This window comes from Micromesistius poutassou (assembly GCF_964030765.1).
Source record: "Micromesistius poutassou genome assembly, chromosome: 2".
In the NCBI taxonomy this organism is placed as follows: domain Eukaryota; kingdom Metazoa; phylum Chordata; class Actinopteri; order Gadiformes; family Gadidae; genus Micromesistius; species Micromesistius poutassou.
The window spans coordinates 8,810,650-8,828,603 of NC_140272.1; the positions used below are offsets into that span (position 1 = coordinate 8,810,650).

Genomic DNA, 17,954 nt, shown 5'->3' on the forward strand with positions numbered 1-17,954 from the left:
TGTCCTGTTTCAAGCCATTCTTGAAAACAGCTGATTGTTGGCAAACAAAAGAAGCTATATTGCTATTGTTAACGAATCAACCGAAAAGCATTGGCCCATTAAGATAAACCGAGCAGTGTCTTGTGATCGGTTCCTTCTCTCCAGGTGAAATCATATCACGTATGCCATAACCCTTGACATTCCTCTCCCGACAATTTTCCTGCTTTCACTGACAACCCAGCAGTACCGGCAGTGTTCTGGGAAGGTCATTAGGTCTTAGTAGGAAAACTACCCTTGCAGTAATCCCTGAATAGGGATCCCTGTTCCCATTCACACGTTGCCCCGAGCAGGAAATGTTAGGGATCATTGCAGGGAAAGAGTGCAGGTCTGAAATTGGCTAAAGAGATAAATGTCTTAAAAGCTGATACTTAATGTTGGACCGGACACACATGTATATGGAGTGAAGGTGAAACAAACCAAACCCATTTAATGACAGGATTTCTTGTAATGCAGAAATTTCTTTGTAGATAATAATGTTGTAAGAGCCAAGCCTCAACATTTATAATTCCCCCGGAGTGAGCACATCTGCCTTTATGAGACATTGGACCTATTGCAGAGACTCTTATTGGGCTCACCTGCTCTTAAAACACTCATCATTCCAGTTGGGGAAAATCACTTGATTACAAGGATGTGTTATTAAGGAAGAATATATAGCAATCTACACAAGCCTTCCTGCTGTCTGACTTGGCATGAGATCGCTTGTGATTGGGAGAAAGACCCTGTTTGATACAGAGCCAAATAGAGAAAGAGAAAGACAGAGAGAGAGAGAGAGAGAGAGAGAGAGAGAGCGAGAGAGAGGGACATTGAAAGAGAGGGAGAGCGCGAGAGGAACCTAGAAAGTGAGTTACGCGTGGGTGCGTCTCAGGGGAAATATATCTTTCGGCAGCAAATTCCACCATGCCTGCGTGTCATCCACAAAGCCAAACCAAAGCGAGCCCAGAACGGGTTTCCGTCACACAGCGCCAGCATGGGCTCGGAGCGGGATCAGAGAGCTGGAGAACACGGACAGAAGGAGTCCTTCGCTCCTCCGCCTCCTGCGACCGCCCACCAGCGCCGCGGCAACGCGGGGAGACGCTCTCCTGGTGGTTCCAGGGGACAGGGGGATGGAGGTTTGAGTTGAAGAACACAGCAGTTAAAGCAGTAAAGGCTTAGTTATTGGTTCCACGTCGGCAACTCGAGGAGGTTTACGGACCCATTACGTCCTGGCAGACCCTCCTTGCGTCCACCGCAAGGGCCTTACGTACCCCTGCCAAAAATTGTAACCTTGCATCGAGGCGACGCAGCAGCAAGGGCTGTGATTGGTCCGCTCACTAAAACCCGACGCAAAAACCAAAACAGGTTCACGACCGCGTCAAAGCGTCTGCGTGGTCATTGCATTGCTTCAACACGGAACGATAACTGAGCCTTAACAGCACCAGAACACACGGCCCTGTCGGGACGGACGGGAGATAAGGTTTTAAACGTTTCATTTCTTCTTCTTCTTATTGAGTCCTATTTAAAGAGAGAGGAATATACAGTCTGCTACATGCAACTTGCAGCGTTAAAACAAAGGATATCGGTGTTGTACCGTGTTGTGCTACAAATATGAGGCTAAAGATTATCTTTCTATCTATCTTTGTCTTATTCTGATATTGGGGCTAAACAAGCACGGATTAAATGATGAGAGATTGTTTTATACTTTATGTCATAGGTTCAGAAAGACTGACGATGGTCCACTACTGATGCTAATGCACCACATCCTGCCGTCTGCATTCCATGCTGGGTACTGTAGTTCAGCTCTAAACACAGTCCGGCCAGCTTCAGCTAACATAGACCAGTTGTACAGAGAGAGAGAGAGAGAGAGAGAGAGAGAGAGAGAGAGAGAGAGAGAGAGAGAGAGAGACATATAGACAGAGGAGCGTAATGGAGAACAGATCCCGGGACACTGAGGGACGGTAAGGTCAACAGGGGCGACACACGGCACAGGACAGGAAACAGAACCGCTGAATAAACCACCACCTACAGGATGAAGGGTTAATTATAATGATTTTATCAGACGGTTATCCAGCCTAAAGGACGACTTAAGAGAGAATGAAAGTCACATCTGGACATCAATATGTTAAGCAGAGAACACCCTGGGGAGAGAAACTCCAATCATATCTTTCTGGGACAGAATCCCATCAGGCTCAAGATGAAGACAAACACAAGAACTGAATGACCACTGAAACAAACAAGGGGCAAAAGATTGATTTTGTTCATTCTATAACTCTTTAATCTTCTGCTTTAGTTGATGTTTGTGTTTGCTTGGTTATCCCATTCCATGGTTTTCTGTACAGTGAAATGGGTTTTGCAGGTTTGTGTGTGTGTGTGTTTGTATGGCTGTGTGTGTGTGTGTGTGTGTGTGTGTGTGTGTGTGTGTGTGTGTGTGTGAATGTGTGTATGTTTGTGTGTGTCTGTATGTGTGTGTGTGTGTGTGTATATGTGTGTGTGTGTGTGTGGTTGTGTGCGTGTGTCTGTGTCTGTGTGGGTGTGTGTGTGTGTGTGCGTGTGTCTGTGTGTGTGTGTGGGTGTGTGTGTGTGTGTGTGGCTGTGTGTCTTTGTCTGTTGTTGGTGTGAAAGCGCACGTTGCATGCAGCCATAACAGATCAGTGTACAGATGCAATTATAACAGAGATTGTCAGGCGATTGTGGGCGTAATGAATTGTGTCAGATGCTTTTCTACAGCCAATGCAGTCCCCCCGCCCTGCCAGTGTCACACACACACGCACGCACTCACACACACACGCACGTGCACAAACATGCACGCACATACTCTCACACACACACACACACACACACACACACACACACGCACGCACACACACGTGCAAACAAATACACACGCACACACACTCGCACGCACACGCACACACACACACACACACACACACGCACACACACATGTACCCACATGCGCCGCACGTGCACACCCAGTGTCAACAATGGCAGTTAATCTCCACCCGGCTGCTATTTAGTAGCCTTCTGTGCGACCAGGACTGTTCAAACATGGCTGGCCGGCCGGATCAAACATGGCCGCCGCTGCCAGAGCTGGCAGCCTCCCCGCTGACCTCATGCTATCGCGCGTGTCGCAGCACAGAACAGAACAGGCCCCCACCCCTCCCCTAATCATCCCCCAATCTGCTAATCCCTGTCACAGTGACCTAAGCCAACTCCCCAACAACACACACACACACCCACACACACGTGCAGTGGACACACACTCACAAAAACACAAACACCACACACACACACACACACACACACACACACACACACACACACACACACATACACATACACACACTAACACACACAAACAGATACACTAACACACAGATGTACAAACACAGGCCTAGAGCCCTCCTTTGTGACCACAGTGATCCCAGGCCTGACGATAATACTTTTTGTGTGTAAATCAGTTCCCCTGGAGGCTGGGCCACCTTTAACTCTTGACGTGTGAGATGCAGGCAGGCACAATATCAATCGCCCCACGCAGACTCCCGGGCACCCACCTGCCTGTGAACACATGCACATGCCCAAACGAGGAAATGCCACACGAGAGCAGATAAACACGCAGGCGGGGAGCCCGCGTCTGTTTGGAAGGATAAGTTTGAAAGGGTATTTGAGGGGAGAGCTGGTCCATCGATCCTGTCTCAAAGCAGACCGCGAGCAACGCCTGTCAGGGCCAACCCACTTCAAGCAATTCATCCAAAACAAAGGGGAGAGAGCATAAGACAGAGAGCGAGAAAGAGAGAGAGAGAGAGAGAGAGCGCGAGCGCTGGATAAACAATACAAATCTCAGTTGAGGCTAATTCTCTTCACCCTGCTACTTTCTCCTTTTTTTTTTTCCTGACGTCTCCTCAGAGAATAACGCTGGGAAGAGAGTGATCCACAGAGCAACAACAGCCTTCTGAACAGGCCTTCACGTGCATCCAGCAGGGCTTTCTTCAGGCATCAGCAGCCGACAGGAAGGCCGGGCACGGCCTGGTCGGTAAGCTTCCTCTTTGTTCACTCTAAAGCCCACACTTCACTCTGCTGCGGCTTGATGCATCACTCCCAACACCGCCGTAATCTGCCTTTGTTTGAGCCGTCGCTACAGGCAACGCAGACACAGAACACCATAACTGAACCATCTCTGGAGTGGCGTCATAAACGCCAAGCATGGCGTCCTACGTTTCTGTGGGGGCCATGGAGCTCAGAGGTCAGAGGTCAGCCTCCCCCCCCCGTTTCCTTGTGTACCCTGTGGCAGAACACACCTCACCTCTGCTGGGGGTGACCCGCGTGCCCCAGATAAAGGAAGCCATCTTGTGCATTAAGATCCCTCCTACCTCCTTCACGTCCCTCCCTTCAGTCACATGGAGGTATCTTGCACCCAGCGCAATTGTATGATAAAATGTATGAAGAATATTTTCAACAAGCCTTTCTCACCAATGGAATATGAATATCGTCATCCTTTTCAGTAAAAAAGTTTCCAAAATGTAAAGAATATGATTATAGGCTCATAAATCCAATGCGGCAGTCACACAAGGAGTGGAACACCAGGATCTAGTACTGATCTAAAACCGTCAATAGGATACTCTACTAACTGGACATGTGTGGGGAAGATTTGCCTGATTTGGAATATAATTGAATGGCAGGTGAGAATTCAATCCATCATCAGATACCATGGAAATACCAGACATGGAGTGTGCGTCACACTCAATAAATTTCACCCTCATCACACGCTACTGCATGACCAATCCCACGTCTGCGTTCCCTAACTTCAAGCACACAATAATGCAGACACACTTCATTAAAGCACACTAAAATAACTGAGTGCATTCATGTAGTGAAGTCCTGGTGTTGGAGGAGCAGGCATGCAGCCTGCAGAGACACCAGCAGCCCCAATATGGCTTAGTGATGTTACCCCCCCCCCCCCTCCCGTCCACCAGGGGACAATTAGCCTGCAGGAGAAACAGCCAGATATGAAATAGTAGACGGAAAACAAATAACACAGAAAATAATCTCATCAAACAGAACAAATAACAACCGATAAAAACATGGAATAAAATACTAGAAAAATATGAAAAGGTATGGAAAGAATAAAAGTTGTGATGATGTGAAGAAAGTGTGTAAAATGTGTAAACAACTCTAATGGTCTACAGCGCTTCTCCCCGTATATCTCTTCTTCTGCTAGTTAAATGGACGGTGTTGTTGTTAGGTCCCCCATCCCCATCCCTTTAGCCATGATACAGTGAGACACAAACAGTCTCTCCTTCTCGAGGAACTCAAAGACCCACCCCCGTGGGCCTGTGTTGTTCTTAAAGGAGGAGAGGAAAAAAATACTTTACGGATTTCCCCTGCCAGACAGCGAGGAAAGAGGGAAGAGGGAAGGACGCCGGGGCTTAGGAAGCCACCGCTCATAAGCTCCTTGGATCCTACAGTATAGATAAAGTGGATAGATCAAACGCTGATGCAAAAATAATTCATCTCCTCCGAAAAATAATGAGCATTTATAAATGTATAATGAGAAAAGCATAATTGTGAGCCACCGCGATCTCCCGCTCCGTGAATGCAGAGAGGAGTTATTCGCACAGAGCTTATATATTATTGTACTTTACCCTTTCCATGATTTATCTATGTATATCGTTGTAAAAAGATAAATCTGTAGATATATTACAGATATGCAGCTCAAACTCTTTTTTGTGAGGTGAAAAGAGTAAGTGAGGAGAAGTTTCCTTTAGTGCGTCTGAGAAGGAGAGACTTCTGAGGGCATTCTCAGTCCTGTGTCAATCAGAGAGATGGGACAGGCCTCAAAGCATCTGGTCCTCGCTTTGTTGAATCACAAACTATTTCAGAAACATCCCAATGTGAACAATCTGGAATATTAGGAAAAGACATGTATTCTCTCTCTCTCTCTCTCTCTCTCTCTCTCTCTCTCTCTCTCTCTCTCTCTCTCTCTCTCTCTCTCTCTCTCTCTCTCTCTCTCTCTCTCTCTCTCTCTCTCTCTCTCTCTCTCTCTCTCTCTCTCTGGCAAGCCGTCTTTTAATAGTCTTAGAGTTCCTCATCAGAATTACATTTTGATTATAGTAACAAGTAATTCTTACTAGTAGGGATGACATTTGGACTAGTAACTAGTGGTTCTTACTAGTAAGGATTACATTTTGACTAGTACTGAATATACCAAATTTATTATTTGTTGAGTGCTGTAGGCAGCGCTCAACTGTTGTTATTCTTGGGCTTTATTATTATTCTAACTTTCTTTATTTTTCCTCTACAAACTTTGGCACCAAACTTCTTCCACAATCGTTCACCTAGAGACTCCATTCAACTTTAAAAATGTTCATATTTGCTTGGAATCGTGCGCTACAATCACATTTTCTTTATATTTTATACTTCAAATATTATTTTAATAATGGAAGTCATTATAAAAAATACTTTTTTCTTTTAAGAATGAAATTTCATATTTATATCCTAAATTCTCATTCCTACTACTGAGGATAAATAATTGGATTATATTTTAAATGTGATTCTTACTAGAATCATCAAAACATAGATATTTTTAATTCCCCTTCTTTTAATTAAATTCTGAATATTTGGTTTTCGATTCTGCAGTGACGCTAACACCATAATTAGCTAAAATGGCGTCTCTCTCTCTCTCTAGCCATTTTCATATATGAACTCAAACAATGTCCAAAGAATCAGTTCTGGACGTTTTCCGGAGTGACCCTTTCACAGATCTAGCACACAACAGGAGACGGTCCTTGTCAAATGCATTGTGTTTTGTTTATAGCACAGTGAAGATGGCCAAGCAGACCCCCGACTCATCTGTATCAACTATTTTATTCAAACTGCCACCATATACTAATATCAAATTCTGCTTCCAAAGTCACATCATATAATGTACACAGAGACAGCCTTTAAATCCTACGTCAATGTTGCCGCCATTTTGGAGAAGCCAAGACTGACCACAGGGAACAAATACCAGTAAACAGAGGAGCTGTGGTTTTACATTTACATCTCTCAACCCATTTGAAGGAGCCATTTTTATATTTGTATTAAATCATATTATAGTGTATATCATTTTTCAAGTCATTGAACTCGGTTCAGAAATGTAAAGGGAACTGGTTTTTTATCACATCCTTTTACACCTTTTACACCAGACGCCTAGTGAGTAACCCAAGAAAACGTGGAGGAATGGTCATGGCAGAACTATTCAACTATTCAACTACATAGCCTTGTGGAGGCAATCTTATATTCCGTCCTTTCACCAAAATATTCTATGTATTTAGAGGCTTTACTTATATTGGAGTTGTACTTCTATGTACTTCTTCGTCTTATTATAATAAAAACCTTCATGGTATCAAAAGCAGCCTATAGTCACTTAACAAAGTACAAGTAAACATTAGCTTTTAGTGCCGACTGCTATCGAGATGAATGATCAATACATATAACAAAAGCAATAATTATAGGACTATAAATGTAGTTTGCCACTATGAAACATAAACAGGCTGTTTCTATACACAACATGTACATTGGCCATGGTGACTAGAACAAAGATACCTAATCCAGATTGGTTAAACTGGATTTAGTCGATGGCCAGAGCAGTAAAAAAATCGACCTTGATGTGAATAAATGGACGAAAATGGCGCTGCATGTGTACAGCCCATTCAGCTACATGATTTGTAATTCTTTTATTGACTGGGAAAAAATCCCCAGGACTAATGGCGCTCAGAGTAGAAGGACCCTGAGGGGCGCCATGTTCTGGACCCACTGTCAAACACTACAGTGATGGAGGCTTGTGTTTGACAGAATGAAAGTCTGGATTGATTTCTTTGTCACAATTTGTTAAGTTGTTTTCTCTTTCTGATTCTTTGATATATAGTTAAATTAAAGAACATGAAGAGCCGTTTATATGTCTGTCTCACCCTCTCACCCTCTCTCTCTCCCCCTTTCTCTATCCCCCTTCTCTCTCTTCCTTGGTCTTATTCTCTACTCTCTCCCCCCCTCTCTCTCTCTTTCTATCTGCCTCCCTCCCCCCCTCTCTCTCCCATTTTCTCTCCCCATCTCTCTCTTTCTATCTGCCTCTCTCCCCCTCTCTCCCCCTCTCTCTCAAGCCTTCAATTTATTTATTGTTTCAACACCACCAGCACCACCCCCTCCTCCTCCACTGCTCTCTGCACCACTCAGAGACCGGGAGCAGCAGCAGTGGTCCCCCCCCCCCCCAGCGGCCCTTGTAAGCTAACAGGCTGAGTGGCGGGTGTGCTGTGGCTTGCTGCGGGCTGCGGGCTACAGGGGTGACGTGGAGGACACCTCCCACAGGGCCGACCCCCCACCCTCTCCTCCAGCGTTGTTTACCCACGTCTTGACTCAGTCTCTGTTGTCTGGATGGGTAATTCTACATCAAACATGGAGGCACTGGGCAGGCCCAGTGGTACAGTTGTGGTACAGTTCTCTCACTACTGCGTCCCTTCAGACGGCTCTGAAGAATCATCTTCTGTTTGTTGAAGTACATTTCATTTTCTTGGTTTATTGGTGTGGTTGCAGAGCGAGCCACATTGTTGTCACTATGTCTTATTATTTTTGTATTCCTCCCTATTATGCGTATCTACTTCCACAGAGGTATAAATACCAAACCCCAACCAAAAAGGCCATATTCATATGGCAATATTGGCCATATTCCAGTGCAATAACAATACAGGAAACAAACAATGCAGACTTTTTTTAAACTAATATTTATAATATTATCTAAGTTTTTGATTGAAGTGACCAAAGTGACCAGTAAAATCAGCATCTCCAAATGTGAACACCTGAGAGTTGTTAAATTAAATAGGCATAGACCGGAAATAAGGAGGTCACCAAAAGGTTTGGTACGCTGTGACCACAGGGGGCGCAATAACTCGTTGTCAAACCTAAATGGCCACCCCCCACGCCCAGTTTTATAACAATTTTTTAAACTTGGTATCTGAAACTTTTTTGACATGCAGAATCTTTTTGTTTTTGGAGGACCCATAAGGTCCGTCTGGATAGATTTTGCTGTACCTTGAAAATTGTGTAATACTTTGGTTAATCCATTTGATTATGTTAATTGTGGCGGCAGTAGCTCAGGAGGTAGAGCGGGTTGACTGGTAACTGGAAGGTTGCTAGTTCGATCCCCGGGACCTCCTAGCTGAGTGTTGAGGTGTCCCTGAGCGAGACGCCTCACCCTGACTGCTCCGGAGGAGCTGGCTGTTGCCCTCCGTGGTTGACTCCGCCGTGAATGTGTGAATGAATGGTTTTAACTCGCTTTGAATAAAAGCGTCAGCCAAATCCCCTAAATGTAATGTAAATGTTATAATGTCAAGATTATGCAAATCAGCCACAATTATTCAACCAATTCCAAATCCGCTTCAGAGAACCCCAGAGGCCTACATTTGGTTTGTCCATCAAGGACCTCCCCCCTTAGGTAATGTGGAATTGACAGGGTCAATTTAAAAAGGCCACTGTTGCAGGTGCTCACCAAGCTATTTTTTTTACAATGGGAGTCAATGGGGAAAAAAACGCTGACCTCGACCATTCCGAAATCTAACAACTCAGGGTTGTCAGAGTTGGTACACATATAGAATCCGCACTTAAGCAGGTCTCCAAAAAGTAAAAGGAACTCTTCTGCGAAAGGGGGCGCAGAAGACTTGTGATTGTTTGATCAATCACAAGTCTGCTTCAAAGCAGTCCAGGGCCTCGAAGCTTGGCCTGCTCGCTCATTAGCCTTGCTAGCATTAGCATGTTAACATGCTCACAGAATATTTTGCACACGACGAGTTGGCTCACCACACACATTTTCTTCAGAAAGTGCACATGCGGCGATATGTCTAGTTTTAAAGGATGATCTTGTCATGACTCCAAAGGAAGTCTGTGTCCAGTACTTTAAAGTAATATGTTCACTGCGGTAAGAAGCATCTTCATGATTTCGACCCCTCCTTGTTACTGGGACCAGCCTGGATGCTCCAGTGGGATCAGGTGTACTGGCAGTGGGTCTGACAAAGAGCTCCTCAGGTCACTACCAGGGCACAGCCTTAGTGGCTGCACATCGTTCAGAGTGGCACTCGTTCATAAGAAGGAATAACTATCATTCTCTGACTTGTATGATAAAGGACCTTGCACACCCTGACACTATTGTGGTCTGGAACCTTTTCTCTCGATAAAAGCTTCTAATTTTGATAAAAAGAAAGAACAATATAAAACAACGACATGTTTGGCTCTTCAATAAAATACAATCACCATCTAAATGTATGAGCCTGACTACTTGCTCAGAATGGAGCAACAGAGATGTGTTTATGTGTTGTGTGATTCACACGAGGACTCATATCAAATGAACCTTCCTGTCCAGAGTCCGACCCTAACCTCTGTTCGACCTTGAGTCCTTCATGTTCCCGTTCAACAATGAGCATTTAAATAAACAGCTGCTGTGCCTTTGTGTCGTGGGTCTCTGTGTACGCGTGGTGCTTTTATACCTCGCTATCGTTGTCCTTGATGTGCAATGCAATTACTACTAATATAGAACCATTTATAATGGTTGGGGGCAACAAACATTTTCTGTTTGTTGTTGGATTTTCCTCAGTTGGATGCTTTCAAAATCAATATATCTGTAAATATATGAAATGTGCATATAGAAATGTACATGCATACCTGATCTTCTATATGCTCATTTTTATTTATTAAAACATCGATTCCAATATATTTTTGTCTGTGTTCATTTTCATTTCCTTCTGTCTATTATTCAGAGCGTCTCATTTCCCCGGGGACGGACAGAGATCACGTGTGCACTCCAACGGGGGGGGGGGGGGGGGGCTCACCTGCTTGTAGGAGACGTAGACGGGCCTGCTGAAGAGGATCCACTCCACCACCTTGCTGCAGGGCGGCGTGGTCAGGGAGCCTGTGTAGCGGTAGTAGCTGCCCAGAGAGGCTGGCAGCAGCTCCTTCAGCACAAAGGGCTCCAGGAAGGTCTCCTTCTCTGTGGGGGTGGGGGGAGAGAGGATAAAAGCTATCACAATTACCAACATTCAAAATCAATAAAACACAGCGCAGATTAATCCAAGGTGACCGCGGGAGCTGGAAGCCACCCAGGCCCTATTGCTGTAGCGCCATCAGGTTCCAGTAATGGACACCGTTTTAGCTTTTCCCCTTTGCTCATTCCGGGCCCGGCGACTGGCAGACACCACCAATGCATTAGAGACCTCCAATTAAACCTTAAACTGTTACCTCACACCGAATAACCAACATAGCAACAGCAGGTTGCCAAGGCTGGGCTAACCACATAAGGACTAAGGGTTTGCCCTCACACCAAATAGCCCAACAAAGCCCGATGGAAAGAATAAGATGAATTTTTCAGTATGTTGTGAAAATACTGGATACACTGATAGTTGTAATCATTTAGTGATTTCTAATGGAATCACTCAGCACTGTAGCAGTTCCGTTGCAGCCGTTGATGAGTAGAACGTTTTTTTCATGAGAGTTTGTCTCTAGAACACTGAAGCGTCCATGTTCAGTACTAGCTGAGTTTCATCCCCTGACCAGCTATATTTAGCAACAGGGTACAGAAGTGCAGCACTGCTGAGCGCCTCCTGCACCCAGGAACGGACCTCCATGGTTAAAGTGCATGGCCAGCATGTCCCCTGGAATGAGGTGTACACCACTAGCCGGGTTTACACGGAAACACAAATCAGTCGTTCAATTTCCACTGCAACATAACCTGGCCTGTCTACAGATTCCCTTCCGTTATTTTAAGTCTATTTAAATGGAGTTTAATTTCTCCCTAAAGTATTGTAAATCTTATATGGTCTGAATTCTTGTAACTGAAACAATTAGTTTGTAGTTGTGGTTTGCAAATCTGTAGCGTGACTTTCACATGTGTAAATTTATTAAAGAATACATACATTACAACCTATTTTTGATCAAGTGTGCACACAACTCATTGATTGCAACTCTACAGATCCCCTCCTGAGAGTGTAAAATCTGTGATCCATGCAATACTGTTCCAGGGACATACTGTCCGTCGAGTCATGGGAAAAGGAGAAGAATCTAGGGTGAACTTTAGGTCGGCCCTATGGCCATCCCCCGCTGAATAGTGGGCGGTGATCATGTGAAGCACTCCAGGATTTCTGCAATATGCAAGACGAGCAGCTGTTAATGCTAAATGAAGCTGGAGTGATATCTGCTGCCGAACCATCTTGACTTAGCTCGGTGTGAATATACACAGATGGCTCATACATAGCACATAACAAATATAGTTACATGGACAAAAACAACTACCCATCTTTACATACCACAAGAATGAAAAAATAGACAAGGTTTAATTGACATTGAATTCTTCATAAGGTAAGTCTTTGTTTTCCTTTAGGAGATTTGTCTTGTACAAATCTCCTAAAGGACAGTACAGTACAGTACAGTATGTGCTGTTCAGATTACCATATTGCCATATTGCATACATACATTCCATACATTCCAAGTTGTGTGCATACTATCAAAATTAAGTTTTAATGTATTCAAATGCAAATGTAATCCCAAATATTGGTGTATTTGTTGATAGTGTATAATGCAAAATTTTTCAGACAATTTCAGACAACAATGTTTTTCATTTACAGAATTCAGACTACAATCACAATACTTTAGAGGGGAATGTACCGCCGTGTATTTCCCATCCTGGCTAAACAGCCAAGCCGACCAGTTGGCCCAATAGAGCGATAAGGATTCTGTCGTAATGAGAAAAGGTCAAGGTAAAAGTGTGTAGAGCATGCAAGGTGTCCAACACGTTGTTACAGTAAAACACAGACATGTAACAGGAGGAAGGGTAAGAAGCTGGCTGGTGATGAGATCATGTTCACTACCATATCTACCCTGCTGGTGTCTGTCATGTCATGCCAGCACACATTGACAACGTTTACAACCCGATGTTCGGTGGAATGAAACCAATGTGTAAATGTGAAAAGGGTGCGTTGGAAATGAACCGATCAGTCGGTGAATGGAAAGGAGAAGACGGTAGTGACAGTATGGGGACAGAAGGAGCTGACAGGAAACACAACGGCCATGGTATAAAGAGGTTAGATTGCACGGGAGTGCTGGAATTGTGGCAAGACTGCATAGTCAGAAGACAGCATGGGGTGCCACAGCTTTAAAAGATGAATTGCCAATCAAGACTTTCACAGTGGCCTCTGGGAGTTTAAAGGCAAAGCAAGACGATTAATTAATGGCCTTGTAACATGTGTGCTGGTGGCTGGGGCTGGGGGGGGGGGGAGTGTAAGTGAGGATGAGGGGGCAATCATGACTGGGCTGTAGGCTATGGAATGTACTGTAATTACTTCCCTGAGATAAATTCCCTGTGGGACATGTTGTGTATGACAAGAAGGTAGTGGTACAGAGGAGGTTTCAGTACTGGGCTGGACTGCTTCTGTTGCCTTAGAGTCGGGGCTACTTGAGATTCATGCAGGTGTAGACACACACGCACACACACACACACACACACACACACACACACACGCACGCCCCCGCACACACGCACGCACGCACACACACACACACACACACACACACACACACACACACACACACACACACGCACACACGCACACACGCACACACACACGCTCCCGCACACACACGTGCACGCACACACACACACACACACACACACACACACACACACACACACACACACAGTAAAATATATTTCACATATATTATTTGTTCAAGCTTTAAACATAATCTGAATATTATCAAATCTACAGTTGAATGTTTAAAGGGATTTCTTAATTGGAATTCTATGGATAAATATTGGACATCTTACAAAATCCTCATCCCACAATTCAAAAACACTGATAATTTAAAGTTTTGAATTGAATAATGCAAGAAGCATTGCCCTTCACTGGTCCATGATTCAGTTGTATTGTATGCATGTAATATCTTCAGTTTGGTGGATGAATATCATTATATGAAGGTCAACTAAATGCAAGTCATCTTTCACATAACAACCAAATTGACATTAGAATAATTTTGGGATATTACCACACTTTCTTTTTATTATTAAAAACAATAAGCACTAAAACAACAAAACCATATAATTATGTAGTACTATTTATGAAATCTCACAAGGCTGGGAAATCATTATTTCCTGCTACAGGCAGTAAGTATGGAGACCCAATAACAGAGTTAATGTATTGTCAGCCAGGCTGCTACCACTTAATGCACTATCAGCTTATTCCTGATAGACCTGATGCCTGTGGCTAGGAATCATTTCACTTAGTTCTTCCACTGCTAATTTCAGTTCCCCCCAAAGCAACACACTTCCTGTGGCTTAAGTGCTTAAATTAATACAATATATTTCATATTATATTAAGAAAATGTAAAAAAAGAAAATAACTTATGGTTATACAAGGAAGAATATTATCTACATCTCTCTCTGGAAGTTGACGGTAGGACATGTTTTTTAATGTATAAAAAGAAGAATGTTGAAATTTAAAATATTAGGATTGAAAATAAATTCTTAATTTCCGTTGTAAAATTACTGAAGAAAATAAACAGCCGCAAAGTTAATTTGATAATTATGCCCCTGGGTGAACTAGAAATGGAGGAATTCATATTAGTTTTACTTTTGGCCAACTTGGTTAAGTAGAGCCTCGCAGCTAAATCAAATCGACCACATAATCACATTCAAACACACTCACACCCACTCACACACACATTGGTCCTGACTGCGCGCTGTGTGCAACCTGTCACCCTAATAACTGGTGGTGATAACTAGGAGGCTCCAGTGGGCCAGTGAAGAAGCCAGTGAATGATCAGCAGACAGCTGGTGGTAGCAGAGCCCTGACCCCCTCTCCTGTCACTGAGCTACGGCCCTGTCTCTGGTGGTACCTGACTCCCTCCCCTGTCTCTGAGCTACGGCCCTGTCTCTGGTGGTACCTGACTCCCTCCCCTGTCTCTGAGCTACGGCCCTGTCTCTGGTGGTACCTGACTCCCTCCCCTGTCTCTGAGCTACGGCCCTGTCTCTGGTGGTACCTGACCCCCTCTCTTGTCACTGAGCTACGGCCCTGTCTCTGGTGGAAGCAGTGCCCTGACCCCCTCTCCTGTCACTGAGCTACGGCCCTGTCTCTGGTGGTACCTGACTCCCTCCCCTGTCTCTGAGCTACGGCCCTGTCTCTGGTGGTACCTGACTCCCTCCCCTGTCTCTGAGCTACGGCCCTGTCTCTGGTGGTACCTGACTCCCTCCCCTGTCTCTGAGCTACGGCCCTGTCTCTGGTGGTTCCTCCCCCTCCTCCTCCTCTCCTCCTCTTCCACGCCTCAGTGTGTCGAAGCTATGAAGATATCTCTCGACCCAGCCTGTTGAGAGATGTTGTGGGGGAGAAAGGAGGCCCCTGCAACATTGCACTCATCCGCCTAGTTGTCTTATACTAGCAAACTGGTCACCGGTAAAGCCTGTGTACGCCCACACACACACCAGTACAGAAGCCTCTGTACAGATCCCCTCTGCATCCACACCCATGCACGCGTTCCTACATCATCTATTGTTTGGCCTTCGTTTTAAACTCCTACGCTTTCCTTCTTCCCTTGTTGTCATCCTCACCACACCTTGTTTCCTACACCCTTGGCTTTCTTTTCCTCATGCTCTCCTCCCCTCCCCTCCTCTTCTCTCCCTCTCCCCTCTACTCCCCTCTTTCCTCTCTTCGCTCCTCTCCCCTCCCCTCTCTCCTCTCCTCTCCTCTCCCCTCTTCTACCCTCCCCTCTCTCCTCTCCTCTCCACTCTCCTCCCCTCCCCTCTCTCCCCTCCTCACATCTCCTCCTCCCCCTCCTCATCCTCCCCGTGCTCCTCCTCCTCCTGCTCCTCCTCGGAGGTGTGGGAGGATGAGTTGTAGGAGGAGGAGGTGTAGGAGGTGGAGCGTGTAGGTGGAGGAGGTGAAGGAGGAGGAGGTGTAGGAGGAGGTATATGAGGAGGAGGTGGAGGAGGTGTAAGAGGAGGAGGTGTAGGAAGAATAAGTGCAAGTGTAGGAGGAGGAGGAGGAGAAAGAGGTGGAGGAGGAGGTGGATGAGGAGTAGGAGTAGGAAGTTTAGGAGGAGGAGGTGGAGGAGGAGGTGGTGGTGTAGGAGGAGGAGGAGAAGGAGGTGGAGGAGGTGTAGGAGTAGGAAGTGTAGGAGGAGGAGGTGCAAGAGGAGGAGGTGTAGGAGGAGGAGTTGTAGGAGGAGGAGGTGTAGGAGGAGGAGATGGATCAGAGTGTATGCAGCGGAATTGCAGTGTTTTGCATCCTCACTCTCAACAGAAGAGTGATAGGAACGCAGAAAGAAGATTGGAACGCAAAATACAGGCAAGAAGAGAAAGGAGGAAGCAATTTCTCTCGTGCTCCCGGCTTCACGCCAGAAACTAGATAGAAACTTCAGCAACACGTCAGCAACACTTCAGCAGCACGTCCACTAACTGGTTGTGATTCCTCCAGACTGGGGACTAGGGGCTGGTGGATTTAACTCCGGAGGGGAGGATTCTGACATTTTTGTTCACACAGCCCCAGCGGGGATTAAGCGGAGGAGTTCAGGCTTTCGGTGTGTGTCAGAAAGGCCTATTACTGTGATTCCAACATTACAGTGATACAGGCAACTTGGATATTTTACTATCCCATTGGCCATCATTTATGGCAATATCTTTTGATGAGTTAAAAAATGATCCATGAAATGACAAACATTCCCTTGAACTCCTAAAGAGACAATAAACACTTCAGCATGGAGTCCTATGGATCCATGAGGAGGAACTGCCACTTTACATCCATCTTTGATATTGGTGTGTGTGTGTGCGTGCGTGCGTGCGTGCGTGCGTGCGTGCGTGCGTGCGTGTGTGTGTATGTGGATGTGGATGTGTATGTGAGGTAACAGGTTGTGGTGGACCCGGGAGGTGCCCAGCAGGGTACTGACCGTGATGGACCACGCCCCTCAGCCCGTGGATGACCGGGTCCACCGCTGGGTTGTCCCTCCCGCCGACCTGAGGGGGAGAGAGCACAAGAGAGACAAGGAGTAAGAGGGTATGTTTCCCTCACCCACCATGACCCCCTCACTCCCTGGATGGTTCAGCCCATCTGAACCACTCTCCTGTTGAGTCACATCTTATCACCTACATTGAGACAGTTTCAGTAGAACTATACTACAGCCCCCAGCAGTAAGGTTGTGCATTAACAGAATGTGTTGAAAGAGCCAATGTTGCCTCTATGCATTGGGATTAGATGTCTTCCCTTTCGTGGCATTATCGTTCATGTATATATCTATATATATATCTATATATATATATAGATATATACACATTGAAATTGTGCTCATCAATGAGGTTGTTTGTGAGCTAGCATCCCAACCTGTATCTCGTTGCCGCTCCAGAGCAAGTTCCATGAGATGGGAGTGAGCTGCTCTGGATGTGGAACGACTTTCGGCCAATATAAAACAAAACAGCCATTCAACTGTACCATTTGTATTACCTCCATCACATGCAGTGGAATGCATCCATCCCATTTTGTTGGTGCTAAATACTTTACAGTTGTTACATTGATCATAAGACTCTCTTTCTTCAGAAAGCGTCAGTACGTCTAGCGTTACCTATTTGATGTAGGCCTATTGCACCTGCATGTGTGAAACTATTCCATGACTTGGCACCTTCAGATACTACAAATCTATGCACGTTCAGTCCACAAGGCCAACTACGGCAATAAGACAAACAGAGAAAGAAACAAAGGACAAACGGACTGGAGGTCAATCTGCTGTAATTAGGAGGAGCTGCCAATCCACCACCATACAGCCGCCCCTGGTACAGGTGTTTTAATCACGCCTTCTTCTCATGCATCACGGCCCTGGGATGGGATCAACGTGGCTACGTGGTGAGCAAGCAGATGGTCCGCCTTATGCAACCGCCGTCCCTG

At 45.4% G+C, this 17,954-nt stretch overlaps 1 protein-coding gene across 1 annotated transcript in view; it reads right to left on the bottom strand.

Moving 5' to 3' along the window:
• LOC311339370 (receptor-type tyrosine-protein phosphatase gamma-like) overlaps positions 1-17,954 on the bottom strand; it is a gene marked incomplete at its 5' end in the record, with an annotated part of 182,673 nt that overhangs the window by 48,486 nt on the left and 116,233 nt on the right. The window contains 2 exons of the mRNA XM_084464745.1: positions 10,869-11,026; positions 16,966-17,032. Of these exons, the coding sequence (XP_084320871.1) occupies positions 10,869-11,026; positions 16,966-17,032 (225 nt within the window). The remainder of the gene's footprint in view (positions 1-10,868; positions 11,027-16,965; positions 17,033-17,954) is intronic.